This window comes from Pelophylax lessonae (genome assembly GCF_965119305.1).
Source record: "Pelophylax lessonae genome assembly, chromosome: 6".
NCBI classification, from domain to species: domain Eukaryota; kingdom Metazoa; phylum Chordata; class Amphibia; order Anura; family Ranidae; genus Pelophylax; species Pelophylax lessonae.
Window position 1 is genome coordinate 60,238,779 of NC_138773.1, and position 24,589 is coordinate 60,263,367.

At 43.4% G+C, this 24,589-nt stretch overlaps 1 protein-coding gene across 1 annotated transcript in view; it reads left to right on the forward strand.

The window, feature by feature from the left end:
- The window catches only part of LOC309558793 (hydroxyacylglutathione hydrolase, mitochondrial-like), a 64,471-nt gene that overhangs the window by 4,922 nt on the left and 34,960 nt on the right, over nucleotides 1-24,589 (forward strand). The window contains 5 exon segments of the mRNA XM_082261850.1: nucleotides 6,880-7,070; nucleotides 10,656-10,720; nucleotides 15,536-15,653; nucleotides 16,542-16,650; nucleotides 23,536-23,639. Of these exon segments, the coding sequence (XP_082117976.1) occupies nucleotides 6,880-7,070; nucleotides 10,656-10,720; nucleotides 15,536-15,653; nucleotides 16,542-16,650; nucleotides 23,536-23,639 (587 nt within the window).

Here is a 24,589-nt window from a genome sequence, read left to right on the forward strand (position 1 = left end):
TGGGCAGGGTCCAGGAGGCAAATCAGTGTGGCACCCCCATAAAGCAGTCACACCGCTACCTGCCGCTATGGTAATACCGGCCAGTGAGGACATTCAGGCAGGCCGCCGACCACACTTGATACAACTGGCCTGACAGCCGCCAATGCTAATAAGTGTGGCACTGTAGCCTAATGCTTCACCTACCCTTCTCCGCCCCCCAGGTATGGCAGGAATCATGTCAATATTATAACTTAATTTCTTCAGACATCCTTGTCCTTGAGCGAGCATATTGATTTTTATTGTATGATAACAATAATATTTTAGACTTGCTCACCTCATATGTGCGATCGCAATATGTCACTGGGTTAGTAAGATTACTAATATTTTATAGGATATTTGGACTTGTGTTTGCTGCCACTGATTATTTCACTTATTTCTATAATGACTCCGGACTTCCTATTCATTATACAAATACGTGAAATAATGCTATGATTACAATCAGTGGCAGCAAACACAAGTCCAAATATCTTAAAAGAAAGGAGTATTCTTACTAATCCCGTGACATAAGGCTGTACTAATGGGCACTGATAAGATGGCATTGATAAGCTGCACTGATGGGCACTAATATGCTGCTCTGATGGCCACTGATGAGGTGGCAATGGTGGGTACTGATAAACGGCACTGGTGGGCACGAGGCGGCACTGGTGGGCACGAGGCGGCACTGGTGGGCACGAGGCGGCACTGATAAGCTTCACTGATGGGGCTGCCCCGATGGGCACTGATATGTTGCACTGATGGACACTAATAGGCTGCATTCATGGCCACTGATAAGCTGCACTGATATGATGCACATATAGGCTGCATTGGTGGCCACACATGAAGCTGCACTGATCTGTAGCAACGAATGAGGCTGCACTGATGGGCAGTGATAGACTGTGGTTGTGGTCTGTGGTTTACAAATGAAGGGGTGTGGCCTTTACAGGAAGGGGTGGATCATATTTAAATTAGGGGGTGCCCAAGTTTAGTCATGCCTAGGGCAGCACCAAACCTAAATACGCCACTGTAGGTTCCTCACTTTGGGGTATTGTTGGTTTATGGCTTATACAGACCGTATTTTTCAGCAAGGAGAAGGATTTCACATTGTAGTAGGTATAATCAGTTGAATATTGGTAATGTCGTCACATTTTCCAAGGTTGTGTCACCTGTGTTTAAATTGTGTTGCCTGATGGATTCCCTAACTGTCACTATGCGCTTGAGGGGTTGCTGTGCGACTTGATCTTTTAGAAACACGACTCCGCTGGTTTAGCCGCCATTTTGGCTGTGCTGCCACTCCCAACAGGTCAGGGGAACCCAGATAAAACTCGAAAAGGAAAAGAAAGGAATACAGAGGGCACACCAGCCTAGCGCATTACCTTTTGCGCATTACCTTTTGCAACAATTTATTTTGATAAAAGTATATACATCATACTCACAAAGGAGATGAAAGAACAGGCGAAATAAAAGTGTGGGTCCACCAAAAATCTCCACTCAGCAGTCTGCTACTACAAACAGTAGTGGAATGTAAACCTCCAAATGTAGCTGACGCGTTTTGAGGGTATCCCCTCTTCTTCAGAGCCAAGTGGAGTGGGGCTCACTGTGCACATATTGGGAATACAACCACCTGTTTAGTGGCAAGCGCATCGGTCTTCAGCACCCACTACATGACCGGACCAGAAAAAAGCATGCTCGTCTAATCTATTTACATTGCATACTCCTGACCCCTTCACTTTAGACCTACTGTACATAAACCTGATCCCTGTAGTGTGTGTGTTACCTACTCCTGACCCCTGCAGTATGTACACTGCATACTCCTTACTCCAGCACTATGTACATTACATTCTCTTGCACGATGTGCATTACACCAGTGTTTCTCAACTCCGGTCCTCGGGGCACACTAACAGGCCAGGTTTGCAAGAAAACTGAAATACATCCCAGGTGATATCATTTGCTGCTCAGTGATTGCAGTACTCTAGTCTGCATCTCCCCAAGGTAATACTTAAAATCTGGCCTGTTAGTGTGCCCCAAGGACCGGAGTTGAGAAACGCTGCATTACACACCTGACCTACACACCTGACCCCAGCACTCTGTGTGTTACCCACCCCTGACTGTAGCAGTATGTATGATACACTTGACCCTTGCAGCACACATGTTGCTTACTCCTGATTCCAGCACTATGTACATTACATACTCCTGACCCTTTAGCTTTATGCATTACACACCTGACCTCTGAACTTTGTGTATTACCCACCCCTTACCCCTGTAGTATGTACACTAAATACACATGACCCCTGCACTTTGTACAATACACACACACTCCTGACCTCTGCACTTTTTGTATTACCCACTTCTGACCCCTGCACTCTGTACATTACACTCTCCTGACCCCTGCGCTCTGTATATTACACACTTCTGACCCCTGCACTCTGTACATTACACTCTCCTGACCCCTGCGCTCTGTACATTACACTCTCCTGACCCCTGCGCTCTGTACATTACACTCTCCTGACCCCTGCGCTCTGTACATTACACTCTCCTGACCCCTGCGCTCTGTACATTACACTCTCCTGACCCCTGCACTCACACACAATTCAATTCATCACTGTACACATCACCTCATTGTTTACCTCCTGGATTTCTTGTTTTGAGAAGGGGGGCCTGAACTTCTGATCTTGCACATAGGCCTACTGCATTCATAAAATGTCACTGTGGTTATACTATTGATTTTTGTTTTAATTGCCCCTTCAGCCTAACATAGCTTCTCACACAGAGCCTGTACACCACTGCCTGTACATCAGCAATACTACAGTATACAGGCAGAATATAAACACCTGACCCATAGGTGTGCACAGCCCTTGGCATTAGAGTGTGCACCCCAAAGCTCAAACGCACATGATTGGTACCAATCACTCACTGGGTTCATTCAGAAAAGCAAGTGGTCGCTCTCCATCATGAAACGTCCCCCTGTGAGTCTGCAGCAGCCGGAGCGAGCGAGAGAGGAGAGAGAGAGGGGGGGGTAGGCCCAGGCAGCTAGGTGAGATCTGCACCATATGGGTTTATAGGGTGTGCCCAGGCACAGCCCTGCCCATGCTTATGACCTGACCATTACATCTCTAACTTTTTTTTTTTTTTTTTTTTTTTTCTTGCTTTTGCTTTTTTTTTTTTCCTCCCTCCCTTATTTTTATTTTTTTTTTTTTTTTATTTTTTTTTCCTCTTGCTCTTTTTTTCCTCCCTTACACTTTTTTTTTTTCCTCCCTCAGGGCTCTTTCTTGTTTTTTTTGGCAGATCTGAACGGTCCCTCAATGCATCCCTATGGGGCATCGGATGTCAGAGACATGTCCGCTGACATCCGATCTGTCAAATCTGGACGGCTGGAAACCCTATTTTCCATCCGTCCAGCGGATGAGAACGGACCCATCTGATTTCCCCCATAGAGATGCATGGGGACCTGACAGCTGTGTCTCCGCACACAGCATGGAGACGGAGCTGTCATCCTCCTGCTCAGCGGGGGATCGGCGGATCGATCCCCCGCTGAGAAAAAGGGACTCCGTCTGACGGACGGAGTGTGTGAAAGGGGCCTTACTCTTTTCTTTCCTCCCTTACTCTTACTTTTTTCCTCCTTTCCCCTCTCTATCTCTATTTTCCTCTCCCTCTTTTTTCCACCATCGTTCTCTTTTTCTCTCTCTCTCCCTCTTTTTTTTTTTCCTCTCCCAATCCTCGGGATAAACCTGTTTGTGATCAGTGAGTATAAGTGAATGTGTGGCTGTACAGGACTGTTGTGTGGATTAGCTTTGGGTGAAGAGGATCTGTCACCATGACTTGGCATTTTCTGTTGTCATGTACAGTAGTAAACGAACTGCATGATAACGACGGTAAGCATTTATTTAGGTCACATTTTATCTCCACACCACTGTATTGGAGATCAACAGTATTTACGTTCAGAACACACTGGTGACCTATATGCTGGGTTTGAAGCAAAGAGAAATGTTTGTTTCTACCAGGCAGATGTTAGGGTTAAGCCTTTCAACCCGCAGTTGAAAACTGCCAATTGGAATTTATTTGTTTTGCCATTGGCAGCAGACAGTTGCCGAAACCTAGATTAGTGCCAATATCAGCTGTAAGAGGTGGGTGGTAAACCTAGGTGTAATAAATGCATAGCTGCCATTTTTCCAGTACAGACTGGTTCTTATAAGCCAGCCTTTCCCAGCCTCTTTGACATGGAGGAACCCTTGCAGTAACTTTCTGGTCTCCAGAAACCCCTGCTAGTAACTACTAGAACTACAACTCACTTACTATTCACATGATGGCCAGCGGGAAGAATGCTCCTTACATTTGTTGTTAGCAGGCATCATCCCAGTATTGTTGTTTTTAGCTGGTGGTCAGCTTTCTTGTAAAAGCAATCCTAGTGGCTAATTAACCGCTGGATAGCTTTTACCAGAGGGGACAATCCCCCAAGCCCACCACCACCTGTCGCCATTTCTCCATGTCCCATCCACCAGGGAACCCCAGAGTGCAGCCGGCCAGTCCTCTTGCTGACCATATAGCTGATCGGAGAATTCCAATCGTCTCTATGGTCTATGAAACCGGAAGCGATGAGCATTTCATCACTTCCAGATTCACTGGTTGAAAACAAACCCTTAGCGGTTTGAAAAAATCATCATGTCACACCGATCCTGGTATGATCCAAAACTTTTAAAGGGATTGTAAAGGCAGAAAGTTGTTGTGTTTTTTTTTTTTTTTTTTAATCTGAATGCATTTAGATAAAAAAAAAACTGTGTGCGGCAGCCCCCTAATACTTACCTGAGCCCATCTTTATCCAGCGATGTTGCAGGAGTTTCAGCTGCCCAGGACTCCCCTCCTCATTGGCTAAGACAGCAGTGCAATTGGCTCCCGCTGCTGTCAAAGTCAGTCAGCCAATCAGGAGAGAGAGGGGTGGGGCTAGGTTGCAGCTCTGTGCCTGAATGGATACAGGGAGCTGTGACTCAGCTTGGGTGCCCCCATCGCAAGATGTTTGCCGTGGGGGCATTCAACAGAATAGAGGGGTCGGGAGCACAGAAGAGAGACCCAAGAAGAGGAGCATCTGGGCTGTTCTGTGCAAAACCAACTGCACAGAGGAGGTAAGTATAACATGTTTGTTTGTTATTCATTTTTTTTTTTTTTTAAAAAACAAGACTTTACAATCACTTTAAAGTGGAGTTCCACCCTAAAATTATACTTGCCTCCATCTTCTTGCTCCGGGTCACCTGAAAAACAAATGGATAATCGCAATTTTTTTTTTTTACTTACCTCGTTTAGAAGAAAATATACTTGCCTTACTTTCTCCCCTCGGCGGCCACGGTGATTCGTCACTTCCTGGCTTTGCAATGATTCCTGGGAGCTGAACGTCATCGCTCCCAGGAATCAATGCGCCTGCATCGGCCACGCTCGTCACTTCCGGTGCACGCGCCGTCATACCTTGCAAAACATCTTCTGGGCATGCCCAGAAGCTGTGCAGGGATGACGCTGCGACACCGGAAGTGACGGCGGGGCCGGTGCAGTGCATCGTGGGACCGAAGAGGACACAGAAGAGGATCGCGCTGGCTTCAAGCTGCCCACACCTGAGATGGCAGCGCTGGACAATACATTTTCAAGGTAAGTATTTCTTCTAAAAGGTAAGTGCAACCCGGGACAGATCAGAGGCTAGCCATTGTGGCATGCACTAGCCCTGACTGTCCCGGGGGTATTTTTATTAAAAAAAAAAAAACGTTCACTGGGTGGAACTCCGCTTTAAGGGCAAAGGAGAGATCTGGGCTCTTATGGACCCCAGATCTCTCAGTAAAGACTACCTGTCACTTCCTGTCTCTAAGAGGGGGTATTTATATTCTCTGTGATAACAATAAGTAAAAAAAAAAGAAATTTTAAAGCGCCCCCTTCCACGAAAACCATGATTGCACCACACACTGCAAACGTCCTATTGAGGGCAGTAATACTAGCACCAGACCTCCTGTGTAAATCTAAAGTGGTATCCTTTAAAGGCTTTAAAAGCCTTGACTATGGATAATAACATTTACGTAGTTTGTCGCCGTTGCACTTTTAAAGCGTTACATGTTTGGTATCCTATTTACTTGACGTAACATCCATCTTTTTTTATATTTTACCCAAACATTCGGGTATTATATTGTGTTTTTTGTGCATTAAAATTAAAAAAAGTGTACTTTTTCCAAAAAAATTGTGTTTGAAAAACTGCTGTGCATATACTGTGTGACATAAAAATTTGCTACAGCCGCCATTTTATTCTCTAGGGCCTCTACTTTACAAAAATGTATAATGTTTGCGGGTTCAAAGTAATATTCTAGCAAAAAATACAGATTTTTACATGTAAACAAAGTGTCAGAAAAGGCCTGGTCTTCTGTAATCTGTGCAGGAACATTTTGGAGGTGGGAAGGGACTATTATAATACACATTCAAGTAAGCCTGTCTGCTTTTTTTTTTTTTTAACCTTTTTTAAAGGCTAAGCCCTTAAGATGAAGATTATATGTTACGAGATGCCTGTGGTTGCGTGTATTACCCAGAAAACACTACTGTGTGTTCCCTTCTGAAATTGTTAATTTTTTTACTAAGGGTTTGACGTACCCCATCTAAAGACTTTCCTTGGACAAATTTGATTAGCCTGTTATTTATTTGTGGGAAGCCATTGGAGAACCTGGAGGAAACCCACACAAACCCAGGTAGATCTTCCAAAACCAGCCTAGATGGAGCTTTGGTGAATCCACCACCTTGGTGTTGCAAAGCTGAATTCCTAACGAGTGCGCCCCCTATCCTTATTAGCACACAGCCTTTTGGAGTGGTTCCTATTGTAAGCTGGCTTTCTGTTTGTGTTGTCAGGCTCTGCATATTTGGGGACCAGCACCCCACATTATCAACAAGAAGAGTCTGACTTCCGAAAATCCAAACTGGTTGCTCAGCGCAACATGAAGATCGAGCTGCTTCCTGCCTTGGTGGACAATTACATGTACCTCCTGATTGACGAGGAGACGAAGGAGGCTGCCATTGTGGATCCAGTACAACCACAGAAGGTACTTCTCTTACTGGACTGGTTTTATGTAAAGTGAACCCGTCCATTCCCCAAGAATGTACATGTAGTTTATACCTTCATAATACGCTCCAGTAGTTGTCTCTAGAGGTGCGCCGAATGGAAATTTTGGTACCGAAAATGGAAGTTGTTAAAAAAATGTTTACTGTATATACTCGAGTATAAGCCGACCCGAATCTAAGCCGAGGCACCTAATTTTACCACAAAAAAGTGGGAAAACTTATATTGACTCGAGTTTAAGTCTAGGGTGGGAAATGCAGCAGCTACCGGACCCAACTGGACCACGAGACCCAAAACGGGCTGCGGGCATGGTACAGGAGATGGCACAGGTCATGGTACAGGCATGGCACAGGTCATAGCACAGGTGATGGTATAGGCATGGCACAGGTGATGGTACAGTAGGTACAGGCATGGCACAGGAGATACAGTGCTGCGGGCATGGTACAGGAGAATGTCCTGTACCATGCCCGCAGCACTGCATGAGGAAATGCAGGGGCTGCAGAGGAGTCTCACTTACCTGTCAGTGAGGCGACTTCGATTTAAAAATCACGCCGCCCGGCGACAATACGTCACCGCATTCGCCGCCGATGCTCAGGAAAGCCCGTACACGCTCGGCTATTCTCGGGCATGCGGCGCGTGCATGGTGACACGTCGGCACCGAGCGGCGCCATTTTTAAAAAGACAGTGAGTGAAAAAACATGCTGAAAAACTCGGCTTATACTCAAGCATATACGGTATATTTTTATAGAATTGTATACTATTAGACTTTTTAATTAATATTATGAATCTAAATGAATGTGAATTTGTCGACTATTATTGGCACCCGAGCGCAAGAAAAGTGTAGTCTGGGTTCACACTTGACAGACACCACATGTGATTCGCACCACATTTCTGTGCAGATCACATGCGATGTCTGCGCGATGCAAATTCAGCCATACAAACTGTATGATTGAAATCGCATGCATACCAAAATGGTACAGGACCCTTTTTTTGGTCCGCACTGGAATCGGATCACATGGGTGTTCACACCTATACAATCCAATTTCTGCACCATTTGACACTTTACACTGCGATCTGGCGGCGTCATTTACTTTATATTGACACCCCCAGTGGTTCGCAGATCTCGGTGTGAACCAGTGTACAATTCAGATTAGATGTGGACACTGGCACTAAATCTCCGGGTTTCCCACATAGCACCAGTATGAACTGGGAGAAAAAGGTATCCCTAGACATTTAATTCTAAGTATGTCTTCATACTGGTCTGTTGGGCTTCCGTTGTGGTGTTAAAAATGTTGCTTGCTGCATCTTTGGTCAATTTAAAAAAAATAAAAAAATGCCCCAAAAACGCACCTCCCAGTTGAAATGCAACTGAGAACGCATCAATAACGCACCCATGTTACATGTTTGTTTTTTTCATAGGCCATGTGGCTCTCAAACGACAACAAAGCATAAGCACAGTAAAATTGCAGTGAATTTGCAGTAAAATCGCTGCAAATTTGCGTTTTTCGGTGTCATTATCGGCACCTTTTTCTCTCATCAGCAAAATGCTGATAACACCATTTTGGGATGATATGTTTCAGTGGCCGAAATTTCCCTGCATCTCTAGTTGTTTTTATATGCACTTATGTACTAAAAGCTGCAGATTATGGAACACTGTTAGGCCCCTTTCACGCGGGGCGGATCCGGTTTGAAGGACCCCTCTTGCTCAGCCGCGATCGTCCCACTGATCCCCACTGAGCAGGCGGAAGACAGGTCCATCTCTGCTCACTGTGCAGAGACAAACCTGTCAGAGTCCGGCTCTCCTCTGTGGCCGTCTGTTTTGCATTCGATTCGATCCAACCTGACCCACTGGACGGATGGCGAAGGTATCACCATACTTCTGTTTTCAGCGGATCTTGTCGGATCGGATGCCAGGCAGGTGTCAGCAGACCCATGTTCACTGACATCCTCCTCATAAAGAACAATAGGTGGCCTGATTGGGTCTGCCTGAAAAAGACAGGCGGACCTGTTCGGTCCGATCGTGTAAAAGGGGCCTTTTACATACCTGTATGTGATTTTGCAGCGATCTGCCTATCTAAACAAGACAGATTGCCGTACAGGAGAAGACTGAGATCTTGTGTTTCTGCTAAGCAGGAACACAGATCTCTCTTCTTACAATACAAGCACCTCCCCCCGCAGTTAGAAAGCACTCCCAAGGAACACATTTAACCCTTTGATTGCCCCTGATGTTAACTCCTTCCCTGCCAGTGTCATTAGTACAGTTACAGTTCCTAATTTCTAGCACTGATCACTGTATTGATGTCACTGGTTCCAAAAAAGTGTCACTTAGTGTCCGATTTGTACGCTGCAATGTCGCAGTCTCGCTATAAGTTGCTGATCGCCTCCATTACCAGTAAAAAAAATGCCATAAAATATCTTCTAGTTTGTAGATGCTATAACTGTTGCGCAAAACCAATACATTTATGCTTATTGAAATGTCTTTTTTTTCAAAAATATGTAGCAGAATACATATTGGCCTACATTAAAGAATAATTTCAAATTTTTTTTTGTTTTTTTATAGCATAAAGTAAAAACATGATGATTTTTTTTTCAAAATTGTCGGTCATTTTTCGTTTATAGCGCAAAAAAATAAAAACTGCAGAGGTGATCAAATACCACCAAAATAAAGCTCTATTTGTGGGGGAAAAAGACCTAAATTTTATTTGGGTACAGTGTCGCAAAACTGCGCAATTGTCAGTTAGTGATGCAGTGCCGTATCGCAAAAAATGGCCTGGTCATGAAGGGGGGTAATTCTTCCGGGGCTGAAGTGGTTAAAGGAAAGGAAGTACAGATCAATATATATATGATGTATGTTCAGACAAATGTAAAGCTAATATATATGATTTGCATGTCACAAAATTACACACTGGTAGAAATATTATATTGTTTTGAAAAGCGAGAATGGCATCAAGTTACAAAGCAGAATTTGTGCGCAATTGGAAAACTGTTCATTGAGCAAGATCTCTCAAGGTGGTCATACACGTGATCAATTCAGATTTGAGCGATTGCAAACAAGTGATCTATCACAGATTTAAAATATCAAACAATGCATCACAGGCAGTATTCTGCATTTGACCATTGACTGACAATATCCATCAAAAATACAATCTATTGGTAATAAAGCTGAAATCAATGAATTGATCCAAATTCTGATCAGTTCACCTGAAACATACAGATATTTGTTCGATCGATCAGAAGCGATCAACAAAATTCCAACACAGCAGATCATCTTTTTTGCAGAGTTCAAATCGATCGATAATTCACCAAATCAATCAAATAGAAGATAATTTTTCATAAAGTTTTTTATGGTTGATTATATGATCATATTGATAGCATAGTACCATAATGCTGTGCACTGCTCTGCCCTGACATAGGACTATGACAAAAATTATTTGGGTGCTTAAAACTCAGGACGGTATTGTTGAACTTCCGGAATTAATGATTGCTTCAAAATCTGGAATGATTAACTCAGCAGGCATTGACACACAGCCTGATCAGATTAAAGCTGTTTTTTTGCTTTTCCAAACAGGTTGTTGATGCAGTGAAGAAGCACGGAGTGAATCTGACATCGGTCCTCACCACACATCACCACTGGTAGAATCCTCTGCACTTTCCTTTACACTTTCTACATGTGCCACACAATCACTGTATAGAAACCTAGAATCCAGCCCAAGCATTTCATCTTTTATTTTGGATAGAGAGGGGAACTGCTAGGACCTCTGTCAGATTTTGTGATGGTGCTTGATTTGGGAAATTACCCCCCCCCCCCCCCCACCCTATAATAAGGCTTACCTGTAAGTAAAATTAATAGGTTTAGGAGATATTCACCCTGCAAGGTCAGGCAGACCTTCAGAGCTCCTTGCCGGAAAGTGAACTCCCGCATGCATGCGCGGAAGTGACGTCATCGCGGCTCCAGCCACTCACAGCGCCGGAGCCACCGAACCCAGAAGAGACGCAGAGGGAACATGACAGCTCCCTTAGCGGTGTCCGGGAAACAGTTTTGGGGCTTTGTTCTAAGGTAGGTATTTCATAATGTGCTAGTATGCGATGCATACTAGCACATTATGCCATTGTCCTGCAGGGGGGGGGGGGGGTTCTGTATGGGGATACTACCGCTTTAAAATATATAAATCGTGCCGCACAGTCATTTATACAACATAAATGTGCTGAACAATTGCAATAATGCTATACAGTGATATCCTAAAAGAATATATACAGTGGGTATAGAAAAGAATCACCCGTTTGAAAATGGAGACACACAGTTTTTTAGGTTTTTTTTTTTTTTTTTTGTTCTCCAAGCTGTATTTACTCAGTGCAACTCATAACCTCCAAGTGAAATATAGAACACCAGTATGTCAGTAAAAAAAAGGAGAAAATTCAAAAACAGAATCACCGAGTTGGAAAAAGGATTCCCCCCCCCCCATCCCCATGTCAATATTTTGTTGGACCACCTTTTGCTTTAATTACAGCCTTTACACCGCATTCACACTGAAGCGGCACGACTTCGGGGGCGACCTGTGAAGTCGCGTGCATCGCGACTTCGGCACGACTTGTACGGACTTCATAAAATGAATGTCTATGCAAGTCGCTCCAGGTCGCCCCGAAGTAGTACAGGACCCTTTTTCTAAGTCGGAGCGACTTGTGTCGCTCCTATTAGAACAGTTCCTGTACCACACAATGGACCGCGACGGTGCGTGACTTGTCAGGCTGACCAAGTCGCCTGACAAGTCGTATTAGTGTGAATAGACTCTTAGTCTGTTGGGATATGTCTCTGTTTACTTTGCACATCCAGACTTTGCAATATTTGCCCACTCTTTGCAGAACTGCTCAAGTTCAGTTACATTTGATGGTGACTGTGGACTGCAGTCTTCATTTTTGCTGTGTGCTTTGCCTCATTGTCGTGTTGGAAGGTAAACGTTTTCATTGACAACTTTCTGGCAGAGGGCAGCAGATTTCCACAAGAATTGAACAGTATTTTCCCCCATCCATTTTTCCTTCTATCCTGACAAGTGCTCCAGTCCCTGCTACAGAAACCCCCCCCCCCCCCCCCCAATAACAGGATATTACCACCTCCATGCTTTACTGTAGGAATGGTGTTATTTGGATGGTGAGCTGTATTGGATTTCCGCCAGACATGTTGTTTGGTGTTGAGGCCAAATTATAGTCTCATCTCACTATCCTAAACGCACCTTGAAGTGCTGAGGCCACATGGAAAAAATGTTTTTTGGTCAGATAAGACTAAAATTGAACTATTTGACCTCAACACCAAACAATATGTCTGGTGGAAATACAATACAGCTCACCATCCAAATAACACCATTCCTACAGTAGTGTGGAGGTGGTAATATCCTGTTATGGTGGATGTTTCTCTGCAGCAGAGACTGGAGAACTTGTCAGGATAGAAGGAAAAATGGATGGGATAAATACCCTCAAACTCTTGGGGAAAATCTGCTAACCTCTGCCAGAAAGTTGTCAACGGGAAGAAGGTTTACCTTCCAACATGACAATGACCCAAAACACACAGCAAAAATGACCACATAGTGGTTGAAAGAGAAAAAGGCGAATTTCCTTTCATGGCCTAGTCAGACCTAAATCCCATTGAAAATCTGTGGAATGACTTGAAGACTTTGCAGCTCTGCAAAGAAGAGTGGGCAAATATTGCAAAGTCTAGATTTTCAAAGTTAGTAGAGGCATATCCCAACAGCCTAAAGGCTGTAATTGAGACAAAAGGTGGTTCAATAAAATACTGACATAAGGGGGTGATACTTTGTCCAACTCCTTTTTATTTTGTGGGGTTTTTTTGATTTTTTTTTTTTTTTTTTTTTTTTAACATGTTGGTGTTCTCTTTGACTTGGATGTTATAAGTTGCACTATTAAATGCAGCTGGATAAAACGAAAACTGTGTCATTTCAGGCTACAAAGCAACAAAATGTGATTATTTAAAGGGGGTGATTCTTTTCTATACCCACTGTGTAGAGTAGATTTGAATAAAATGTCCCAGTTGGTGTAAATGTTCATATATTACCCTTTAAATTTCTATGTCCATGTCTTTAATATATACACTATATTACCAAAAGTATTGGGACGCCTGCCTTTACACACACATGAGCTTTAACGGCATCCCAGTCTTAGTCCGTAGGGTTCAATATTGAGTTGGCCCACCCTTTGCAGCTATAACAGCTTCAACTCTTCTGGGAAGGCTGTCCAAATCCATGTCTTTATGGACCTTGCTTTGTGCACTAATGTGCAGTGTGTTGGAACAGGAAGGGGCCATCCCCAAACTGTTCCCACAAAGTTGGGAGCATTAAATTATCCAAAATGTCTTGGTATGCTGACACCTTGAGTTCCCTTCACTGGAACTAAGGGGCCAAGCCCAACCCTTGAAAAACAACCCCCACACCATAATCCCCCCCTCCACCAAATGATATGGACCAGTGCACAAAGCAAGGTCCATGAAAACATGGATGAGTGAGTTTTGGGTGGAGGAACTTGACTGGCCTGCACAGAGTCCTGACCTCAACCTGACAGAACACCTTTGGGATGAATTAGCTGCGAGCCAGGCCTTCTCGTACAACATCAGAGCCTGACCTCACAAATGCGCTTCAGGAAGAATGATCAAACATTCCCATAGACACTCCTAAACCTTGTGGACAGCCTTCCCAGAAGAGTTCAAGCTGTTATAGCTGCAAAGGGTGGGCCAACTCAATATTGAACCCTACAGACTAAGACTGGGATGCCATTAAAGTTAATGTGCGTGTAAAGACAGGTGTCTCAATACTTTTGCTAATATAGTGTATATTGTGCTGTGAAGTATATCTTCCAGATTTTTTTCATCCACTGTTCACTGTGCAATCCCACCACCGATATTACAATGCTCTCACCTGATCCTATGATGTTAAAAAAAATTAAGTAGTATGCACTTTTCCTGGATCGGGGAGCGAGGGGGAATCTTCAAATGAAGGCATCTGCTTTTGTGACGGCCGACAAAGGTTGGATTTCTCCTCACTTTTGTTAGGTCTGGTCTTGGTTTCAGATCAAGAAGTGAGTGGCAGTGTCCCTAACTGGGCCACAAACCTCAGTAAAAACCTACCTTTTGAACCCTTTCCAACTCTAACCAAAGCTAGGCCAAAACAATTTGATTGAAGTTTCACTCTAAGGTGGAACTCAAAGTAAAAAAAATCATTAAATGTGTTTGTGTGACATCAACTTTGACTTGCATTTTTAGGCTTTCACAAAGCATTTTTTTTTTTTGGTGGAGAATGCGGACAACAGAGCATTTTCTTGCCTTTCGCTCTCCAACATTTTGTAGGTGGTTGTGACCCTTTGATTGTTGTCTTGGGAAGAAAGTTCAGACTGTTTGCTGATGGCCCACACCCTTAGCGAAATCTACTTACTGGTCCATACTCTTTGGACCCCTCTTCATTGTGGGAGTGTGCCCTGGGTAAGCTTCAGTGTTGCAGTGAGCAAAGTCACTGCCTCTTCCCAAATGACAGTGTTAGGGCCTGTCATTTGGCTGCTTAGGCCCAAGTACGGTCTCATCAAGGAGGTCCCGTGTTTGCTTACCCGGAAGGATGAATCCGTTAGAACAACAGAGCAAGGGCTTCTATGGAGCAGAAAGGCGGTGGTGAGGATGGCAGGATGGGCATGTGGGGTTGAGTAGAGCTTACTGGGAGAGTGGAGATATCAGTAGACACTGTCGCTGTGCCCTGTATGTGACAGTGTCCCAAGTGACTGTTTAGCCGTGGATAATGAAGAAGCTTGGTGCTGAGGTCCAGAACACTAGTTTCTGAAAAGCACTCAGAAAATGTTATATTAAATATCTTAGACATGATGTTCAAAAATTTTAAAATGGCTGACTGGTTCACTTTAAGTACAGCTAAAGGTTCCTGTATGGCTGTCTAAATAATTACCAAATCTAGTTACCATGTGAAGCCTCGTAAAGTAAAAAAAAAAAAACTTCAATTTTCTCCTGACAGAGCCAAATCTTCCCTTATTTGTATCTCACACATTTTCCCTCCCAGACACTGCAGCTCACAGTGGGGGGTTTCAGGAACAAAGGCAGAGGGCAGGACCAGGTGTGGTCAGGTGCTGATTGACAAGCTACAGGCTTGTGAATCCTCAGTAATGCCCGCTGTGACATCTCGTCCCACTGTAGTGCAAGCGGGCACAGCCTACATGAGGGTGACAAGTCTGCTCTGAATTCAGGAGCGGTGGAGCATTGTTGCCATGCTGGACGCTACATTAGGTGGACTTCACTGGCAGGGTGTAAGAGAAAACTGTAAGGTCAGCTGCATTTATAATTATTTGCTGCAGCACCTATTTGTTTTATTAGGTGGCTATAGCTCTACTTTAAGATGGGATTGGTGACATGTAATCTCTTCTGTTAAAGGAACAATGTTTTTTTTCTAGGGACCATGCAGGAGGCAATGAGAAACTTGTGAAAATGATGTCAGGGCTGAAGGTTTATGGTGGGGACAGCAGAATTGGAGCATTAACTCAGAGAGTTTCCCATCTAACCACATTTCAGGTAAGTCAGGGAACCCATACATTGAAGGAACCCGATATCAAATACTAAGCAGTAACCTGATTCCTCCCTTGAAAAAAGGAAAAATGCCCTCCAGTCAGGCATGACCATTTTGCATTTCAGCTAGTTTAGGGAGGGCACACTGATGTTCTTAATTTCATCTTTGCTATATTATATGGTCAAACGTTTGTGGACACTAGACCTTCACATATTTTTGATTGTGTTGGACATTCCACTTCAAAACCATGGGCTTTAATCTAGATTGGGGTTGATTTACTAAAACAGGAGAGTGCATAATCTGGTGCAGCTGTGCATGGCATCCATTTAGCCTCTAACTTCAGCTTGTTCAAATAAACTTTGACAACGAAAGCATGGAAGCTGATTGGTTTCTGCGCCAGATTTTGCACTCTGCAGTTCTAGTAAATCAACCCCCCCTGTCCCCAGTTCTAGTAAATCAACCCCACTGTCCCCATTTTGTGGCTCTAACAGCCTCCATTCTTCTGGGAAGACTTTGCACAACTTTTTGTAGCGTGTCTGAGGAAATTTGTGCCCAAGTAAGGTCCCCCGTCCCCTTCAATATGGCGTTCTAAGTGACCAGTAACCAGGTCCAACTACTGTTTCATGAGAAGGATAGGAGAGCGGTTTGCAGCTCTCAACTTTCTCAAAAAGTCAAAACTTACATTGGAGCTTCAGGTGGTTCTTAAAAAAATTTTTGTTTTTTATTATTTATTTAATTTTTCAGCCTGTGGTAGTGCTAGGTCAGGTGTGTATGAACTTGGTTTTGGTTGCATTTTTACTATATAAAAGGACCCAACCTGTGGGCTTTGTAGCTACTGGCTGTATTTGGTTGGTGGTTTGTTAAATGTCAAATTAAATCTGGTCATGTTTTAGGTGGGGTCCCTACATGTGAAGTGTCTCTACACACCATGTCACACCTCAGGACATATCTGCTACTATGTGACAAAGCCCAACAGTTCCGAGCCACCAGCAGTGTTCACAGGTGAGCTTCCATTGTGGATCATAGCAGCCACTTAGCCATAACAAAACTTGCAAATTGATCTATACCTGTAGGGACTGCCTTTAAGTCAGATTTAAAGTCTGTTTTAATATTAAAGTGATGCCGATATTTTATAGGTGTATTAAAATTGATTTTCTTCTATGTTTTATTTAAAAAAATGCAAAATAGGTTTTTCTCTAATCGTCTTCCAGGGTAGCATCTGAGAGCTAGGCTTCTCCCATCTGAAACCGGAAACACAATAGTCCAGCATTATAAAAATGTCATTCATACCTTCTGCCCAGTTTGTGTTTCCTCCGGATCCACAGGAGCTGCAACTGTTTATTTTTCAGTCTTGCAAGAGGCTCCCTGGCCAGCCTCCCAACCAGCTCAGCGAGCTTTGGGCAATGCAGGTCAGGGGCAGCACATTGGGGCAAGCTGGCCCCTGAGGTTTCAACCCTATTGAGGGGTATGCAACCACCCCCCCAGCTGTCAGGATGTCTGGGGCATCTCACCCCAAAACTGCACCTGGACTAGCCAGCGATCCTGCCACAGATCTTCTGGGCTAGTTCCTGCTAGCTACAGCTATCCTCCCTTAATGCTGGCCATACACTTTACCAAAAATCGTTCAAAAGCCTTTTCGAAAAATGAACACTCGGCCGTGAGAGCAAACAATTGTGCCATCATGTAATGACAGATAAATTGTTAAATGGACATCTTTTTTTTTTTTTTGTTTGCTTTTTCACATATATCTAGTGCAAACTGGACGAGAAACACATTAACCTTTCAATTTATCGTTCGTTCGGCAGAAAATTTCCAAATTTATACTTTGTTTTTTCGGCTCAAAAACGTCACAACCAATTATCAATTCGTGCCCATTAACTGGCTGAAACATGAAAGCACTGTCCAAATGAACGAATTTCAACCGATTTTCCGTATGGTGTATGGCCAGCATTACTCATTCCCCCATGTTGGAGGAGCAAGATGGTGGTGGGACCAGAGCCTCGCAACACTTCACATGTTTCTGGTTCGCAGCCATCCTGGGGAAATCAGACGATCGTGCAGGGGAACGTCTGCTGACGTCACTTCCGGGTGGTGGCGCGATTTTTAAAAAGCAAAATTCACAGAATTAAAACAAAAAGAAAAAACAAGCAGAAGGGATAGATGGAGAGCAGATGACAGGTTGCATGGGGGCATCTGGGGACGGGGCTGGAGCTGGGCAGTAAGCAGTCAAAAGGCCCCTATGCAGAGGTTTCTTTTCTGAGGCTGACCATGTTTGATGCTTCCCCACCCTGCCCTGCAGATCCTGCCAGTCAGGACAGCTCCAAGGTAAGCCAGAGCACTCTGGAGCTCCTCTGTCTTTACCTCACTACAAACGATCATTAATGTTTGTGTATGGCCCCCCAGAAGAGAAAAAAAGCAAAGACCTGGAGCAAGGCATGCTGAACCCGTGAGGATATCGGCCAGGACCACTAGCCTAATTAATTTGGCTAGGAGAGCCCTGGGGCTGAAGTCATGGGGAGGGGACATCGCTTCCAAAAAAAGATCATGCAGCATCCCCTTCACGGGTGATTTACTGTTTGGACCCATCTTAGAAGCAGTTCTAGACAGAACTGCAGTCAAAAAAAAAAAAAGTTTCCTCAAACCAAAAAGAAGCGGGGGAAAACGCCCTTTCGTCAGTCCAGGAGATTTAATAAAGTGGGACCGAAGAAGCGCTGGACACAACAAAACAAAAAGGCAAGGGAGATTTTATCCTCAAGCCTTCGGTTCCCAAAAAACAAAAAGCAATGACGGTCTCCAGGTGTGGGGGCAGATTGGCGTTCTTTGCTCATTCGTGGAAGAAAATCATGGAAAATGTATTTGTTCTTCGAAGGGTAGCAGAAGGCTACTCGATCGTTTTCCACTTTCCCCCCAACCAAATATCTGGTGACTACACTCCCAAATTCCACAGACCAAGCAGAAGCCTTTTTATCTGCGTTGGAGAATCTAATAAAACAAAAAGTGATTTGTCATGTACCCCCGGAGGAAGAAAAGACAGGAGTCTATTCGCACATATTTGCGAGGAAAAAAAAAAACATTAGGCAAGCTAAGGCTTATACTGAACCTAAAACTGCTCAACAAAAACATAATGTACAAAATATTCAGGATGGAATCCATCTACTCGGTCAGAAATATATTCTCCCGCCAGAAGTATTTATGGCCACAGTAGATCTGCAAGATGCCTATCTACATGTAAAAAAAAGAGCCCTCAAAGATACCGAAGATTTGTGGTCCAGGGTCCGGCTACCACTCTACATTTCCAATACGCAGCTCTACCTTTCTGCATCTCTTCCACACCCAGTATTTTCCCAAAAATAATGGCAGAAGCCTTAAGCCTAAGACAGTAAGGCATGGGTGTGGTGCCATATCTAGACGATCTACTATTCTTTGGTTAATCAGCAGACAGACTGGATGCCAATCTACACAAGAGCATCTCTTACTTGCAAGGCTTAGGATGGATCGTGAACAAAAAAAAAGCACAATTAACCCCAAGCCAGAGTCATATACTTGGGCTACATACTAGATACCAAAATAACCAGGGTTTTCCTGACTGAGGAAAAAGTCGAAGATCAAGGAAGGGACAGAATCCCTGATAGAGTTCATGACCATCAGACGGGGAATGGTAATGTTGGGACTAATGACGTCCTCAATCCTGGCCATCACCTGGGCCCAGCTCCACATACGACCTCCACAAAATCAAATTTTGGCCCGATGGGATGGCAACTGATTGTCCCTAGAGGCGAATATTTTGATTCCTCATGCAATCAAAAGAACTCTCCAGTGGTGCCTCCGCCTGCTAATTTACCTCAAAGGATGTAGATGGCTACAGACTACTACGGAGGCCAGCGCTCTGGGTTGGGGAGCATATATGGCGGACTGCTGTAAAATGGAATCTCCACTGGTCTCAAGAATGCTCAAACCTGAGGGAGTTAAAAGCCGTAGAGGAGGCGCTAAAAGTGTTCCAACAGTGATTTAGTCGAAGGATGTCAGGATTTAATCAGACAACGCCACAACTGTGGCATACCTGAACAGACAAGGGGAAACAAAATCGACCCATCTAATAGGCCTGACAGAAACAACACTGTCGTGGGGCAAGAGAAACCTCAAATCCATCTCCACCATCCATCTGAAGGGAACCGACAACACGCTGGCAGACTTCTTAGTCCGAAAAATCATAAAACAGATGGAATGGTCCTTAAATCAAGAAATCATCTCGTGGATCTGTTCGCAGCAAAAATGCGACGCTCCCAAAAATTTTCTCTAAACCCTACAGATGGGAACATCGGGGTAGATGCGTTCAACCAATGCTGGGCTCCCCATCTGTGTTATGCATTTCCCCCACCTGCCCTAACCAAAGTTGGTACAAAAGATCAAGGAAGAAAGGGCAACAGTGATACTTATTGCACCCCATTTTGCCTCGGTCATGGTTCAGTCACTTAAACCTCAGTATTCAGCCACATATAACACTTCCAGACATGCCGAACCTCCTATCGCAAGGGCAAGTTAACCACTCGAACAACAAGATTATATGCTTTTGGGCTGGTTCCTGAAAGGGTGAGGCTACAGAACAAAGGTCTGTCAAACAGGTTGATTGACACCATCTTAGCTAGCATAAAACCTGTGACTAGAGCCATCTACTAAAATGTGAGGAAAGTTTGTCTTCTGGTATGAGAACAAAGACCCGACAAGGGGACTATTCCAGCAATCTTAGATTTTTTACAGGAAGGAGCGGACAAGGGTATTTCCCATAACACTTTGAAGGTTCAAGTGGCAGCCCTTTCTTCCCACCTAGACATTAGGCTGGCAGAAGACACGCCCTTAAGACGATTCCTTCTCTCACTGAAAAATGCCAGGCCCATGAAGTTCAGCAGAACTCTGACATAGGACCTCTCCACGGTTCTTAAAAGGATTCCTCTTCACACCCTATGAACCGTTGGAGGAAAGTTCGGCTAAATACCTTACACTAAAAAACGTACTCCTGGTGGCGCTTGTCAGCTATCAATTAACTTTTTTTTTTTTTTAGCTGTCTGTTAGGGTGGCATTCTGACCATTACTGTAAGGGTATTGTCCTTCCTGCTTACTACCAATGTAAGAGCTTTTTTTTGACTGACCCAATGAAGTGGTTTTAGTAAGGATTTACAGAGACCTGAAAATAATTTTAGGGGGTTCCCTAGGATAAAAATTACGCTGTGCTTTCAGGATTATGTGGCTAGCATACACTGTATTAAAGCTCCTACAGATAATTTTTTCTAGATGTTTGGTATCACCACTGTTGGGTTAATTTGTACTAGGTGGAGCTAAACTTGAAAACGTGGGCCAAAATTTTGGACCAATACCATTCAGCACCTCGCATATAGCATGTACTGTCATGTGACATCATAGTTCTGTAAAATGAAGTCATGTGGTTAACAGACTTGTGTTTTCTCTTGCCTTAGTTGAAAACCAGATATATACCTATGCTCAAATCCCAAAAGCTTGTACATGCATATAATCTACCAGGTGCTGAATGAGGATGACCACTTATTAAAACTAAAAATACTAGATGAACCCTCTGCACACTGATTTTACCTTTTTCAAGCAAACGTTGCAATATAAAAAAGGGATATTTAGTTCACATATATTGCAATACATGGTTAACCTGGCCAACTGCGTTAAAGTAATCCCTCTTTAGCCAGCCCTACTCTGCTTTGCCACTGAAAATGCTCCTGTGGACACAATGCCAATCTGGGGCAATAAGACACAAAATGGGGGAGAGCTACATGGTTTAGGTCTGGCCACTGACCTGCAATGAAATAGAAACAAGATACAGTAGGGAAAATAATCATTTGAACCTCTGCAGATTTCATACGTTTGCCAACTTACAAAGAAACGAAGGGTCCATTATTTGTATCATAGGTGTATTTTAAATGATAGAGACAGACTATCAACCAAAAATCCAGAAAAAAAACACAAAATAAATGCTATAAATTTTTATTTGCAGTTCAGTGTGTAAAAAAAAGTATTTGATCGCCAAGCAAAACATGACTTAGTACTTGGTGGAGAAACCTCTGTTTGCAAGCACAGAAGTAAGACGTTTCTTGTAGTTGGTTACCAGGTTTGCACACATCTCAAGAGGGATATTGGTTCACTCTTCTTTACAGATCTTCTCTAAATTTTTAAGGTTTCTTGGCTGTCGCTTGGCAACTCGAAGTCTCAGCTCCTTCCATACATTTTCATTAAGGTCTGGAGACTGTCTGGGTCCATGACCTTAATTTGCTTCTTCTTGAGCCACTCCTTTTGTTGCCTTGGTGGTATGTTTTGGGTCATTGTCATGCTGGAAGACCCAACCAAGACCCATCTTCAGTGTTTTGGCAGGGAAGAAGGTTATCATCCATAATTTTACAATACATGCTCCTGCTTACTAGCCCCTCAATGTGGCAAAGTCAGCCTATACCTTTAGCATGGAAACTGCCCCAAAGCGTCATGTTTCCACCTCCTTGCTTGAGTTGGGATGGTATTCTTAGGGTCATGGTCAGCATTTTTCTTCCTCCAAATATGGCTAGTCGAGTTAATGACATAGAGATCAATTTTGGTCTCATCTGACCACAGCACTTTCTCCCAATCCTTCTCTGAATCATTTAGATATTCATTGGCTTGACTGTACATGTGCCTTCTTGAGGAGGGGGATTTGCCATGTTTATGGAAAGAAAAATGATGACTGTGACCCTAAGAACCCCATCTCTACAGTCAAGCACGAAGGTGGAAACATTATGCTTTGGGGCTGTTCCTCTGCTAAAGGTACAAACCGACTTTCCCGCATTGAGGGCCAATGGACGGGACCATGTACTGTAAAATCTTGGATGAGAACCTTCTTCCCTCAGCCAGAACACTGAAGATGGGTCATGGATGGGTCTTCCAGCATGACAAGGACCCAAAACATACCACCAAGGCAACAAAGGAGTGGCTCAAGAAGAAGCACATTAAGGTTATGGCATGGCCTAGTCAGTCTCCAGACCTTAATCCTATAGAAAATGTATGGAGGGAGCTGAAACTTTGAGTTGCCAAGCAACAGCCAATAAACCTTAAGGATTTAAAGAAGATCTGTAAAAAAGAGTGGACCAAAATACCTCATGAGATGTGTGCAAACCTGGTCACCAACTAAAAGAAACGTCTTACCTCTGTGCTTGCCAACAAGGGTTTCTCCACCAAGTACTGGGTTTAAATACTTATTTTACTCACTAAACTAAAACTCAATTTATACCATTTGTATTGTGTGTATTTTCTAGATTTTTGGTTGATATTCTTTCTCTATCGCTTGAAAAATACACCTATGATAAAAAAATAAAAAAGAATGATAGACCTTTCATTTGTTTATAAGTGGGCAAACTTGCAAAATCTACAGGAGATCAAATAATTTAATTTCTCCACCTGTGCTCAGAGTCCAATAGCTTGTATGTTATAATCCAGTGGTCCTCAACTCCGGTCATCAGGGCCCACTAACGGGCCAGATTTTAAGTATTACCTTGGGGAAATGCAGACTAGACTACTGCAATCACTGAGCAGCAACTTATATCACCTGGGATGTATTTCAGTTATCTTGCAAACCTGGCCTGTTAGTGGGCCCTGAGGACCAGGGTTGAGGACCACTGTTATAATCTACTAGGTGCTAAAAGGATGTGACCACAAATTCACACAAAAAATACCAATAATCGTCTTTTCTCTGTCTGTAAGGGTGGCATTCTGACCATCAATGTAAGGATAGTGTTCTTCCTATCGGTAATATTGAATCGGAACCATTCAGCACAGATTTCATGTGACATCCAAGTTCTGTAAAATGAATTCCTGTTAACAGACTTTTGCCTCTTCCTGCAGGTGACACCCTCTTTGTGGCCGGCTGTGGCAAGTTTTTTGAGGGGACGGCAGAAGAAATGTACAAAGCACTGATAGAGACACTGGGCAAGCTTCCACCAGAGACCGTAATGTCATAAGGCTTACCATTTACTTTAAATGTGACATTTATTATGGTTAAAGTGAACCTGTATCATTACTGGTTATAATAAAGTGACCATTGTGCTGTGTAAGAGACTCCATAAGGAGTCTGGCTGTACCTCTCTAGCAACAGAAACTCCTCTGCCAGCACCACCACAGTCTGCCCATATACTGGGACTACCATGTATGGTGAAAAAAGGTCCCGCAGTGCTCAGTGCCTATGTGGCTTATTACCAAGGCTATGTACTGTCTTGCGCCTAAACCAATGAAATGCCAACTTTTAGAAAGTCACTGTTGGCATAGGATAAACTGTGGTGTGACTTTTGTTAGGAAGCTGATCAAACACCGTATAGTGTCTGTTATGCAATGTTATGGTCATCCTATTGCATTTGGTAACAATAATCTGTATTCTTGGTTTTCTTTTAACCCTTTCGCTGCCTGGGCCGTTTTTTTTTTTTTTTTTTTGTTTCTTTCACAAGTTTAAAAAATCATTTTAGACCTGAAAGTTACATAAAAACCCCCAAATGTTCTATATTTTCTGAAAGCGGACTTCCTAGAGAATAAAATGGTGGTAGTTGCAATTTTTTTATGTCACTTGATATTCCCACAAAGGTCTAGGAAACGCAAAATTTATATTTAAAAACGCACCAAAGTGAATTTTAGGGCAAACAAACGCCATAAACCACCAAAATTTTTGGTAAAATACAAAAGATGAGGTTGCACTGAGTAAATATATACCATTAGTCAAACCTTCAGTTTGTCGCCATTTCACGGATGCACACAAATTTAAGTACCCTATATTTTCTATAGGTAATGCTTCAAAGCCCACCTATAGGTCATCAGTTTAGTCTTGTACTAGAATTATTGCTCTCTCTGATGTGCGTGGGGATATGTAACATGTATCTCAATCAACGTTTTTACATGCTTGGGTGTAACT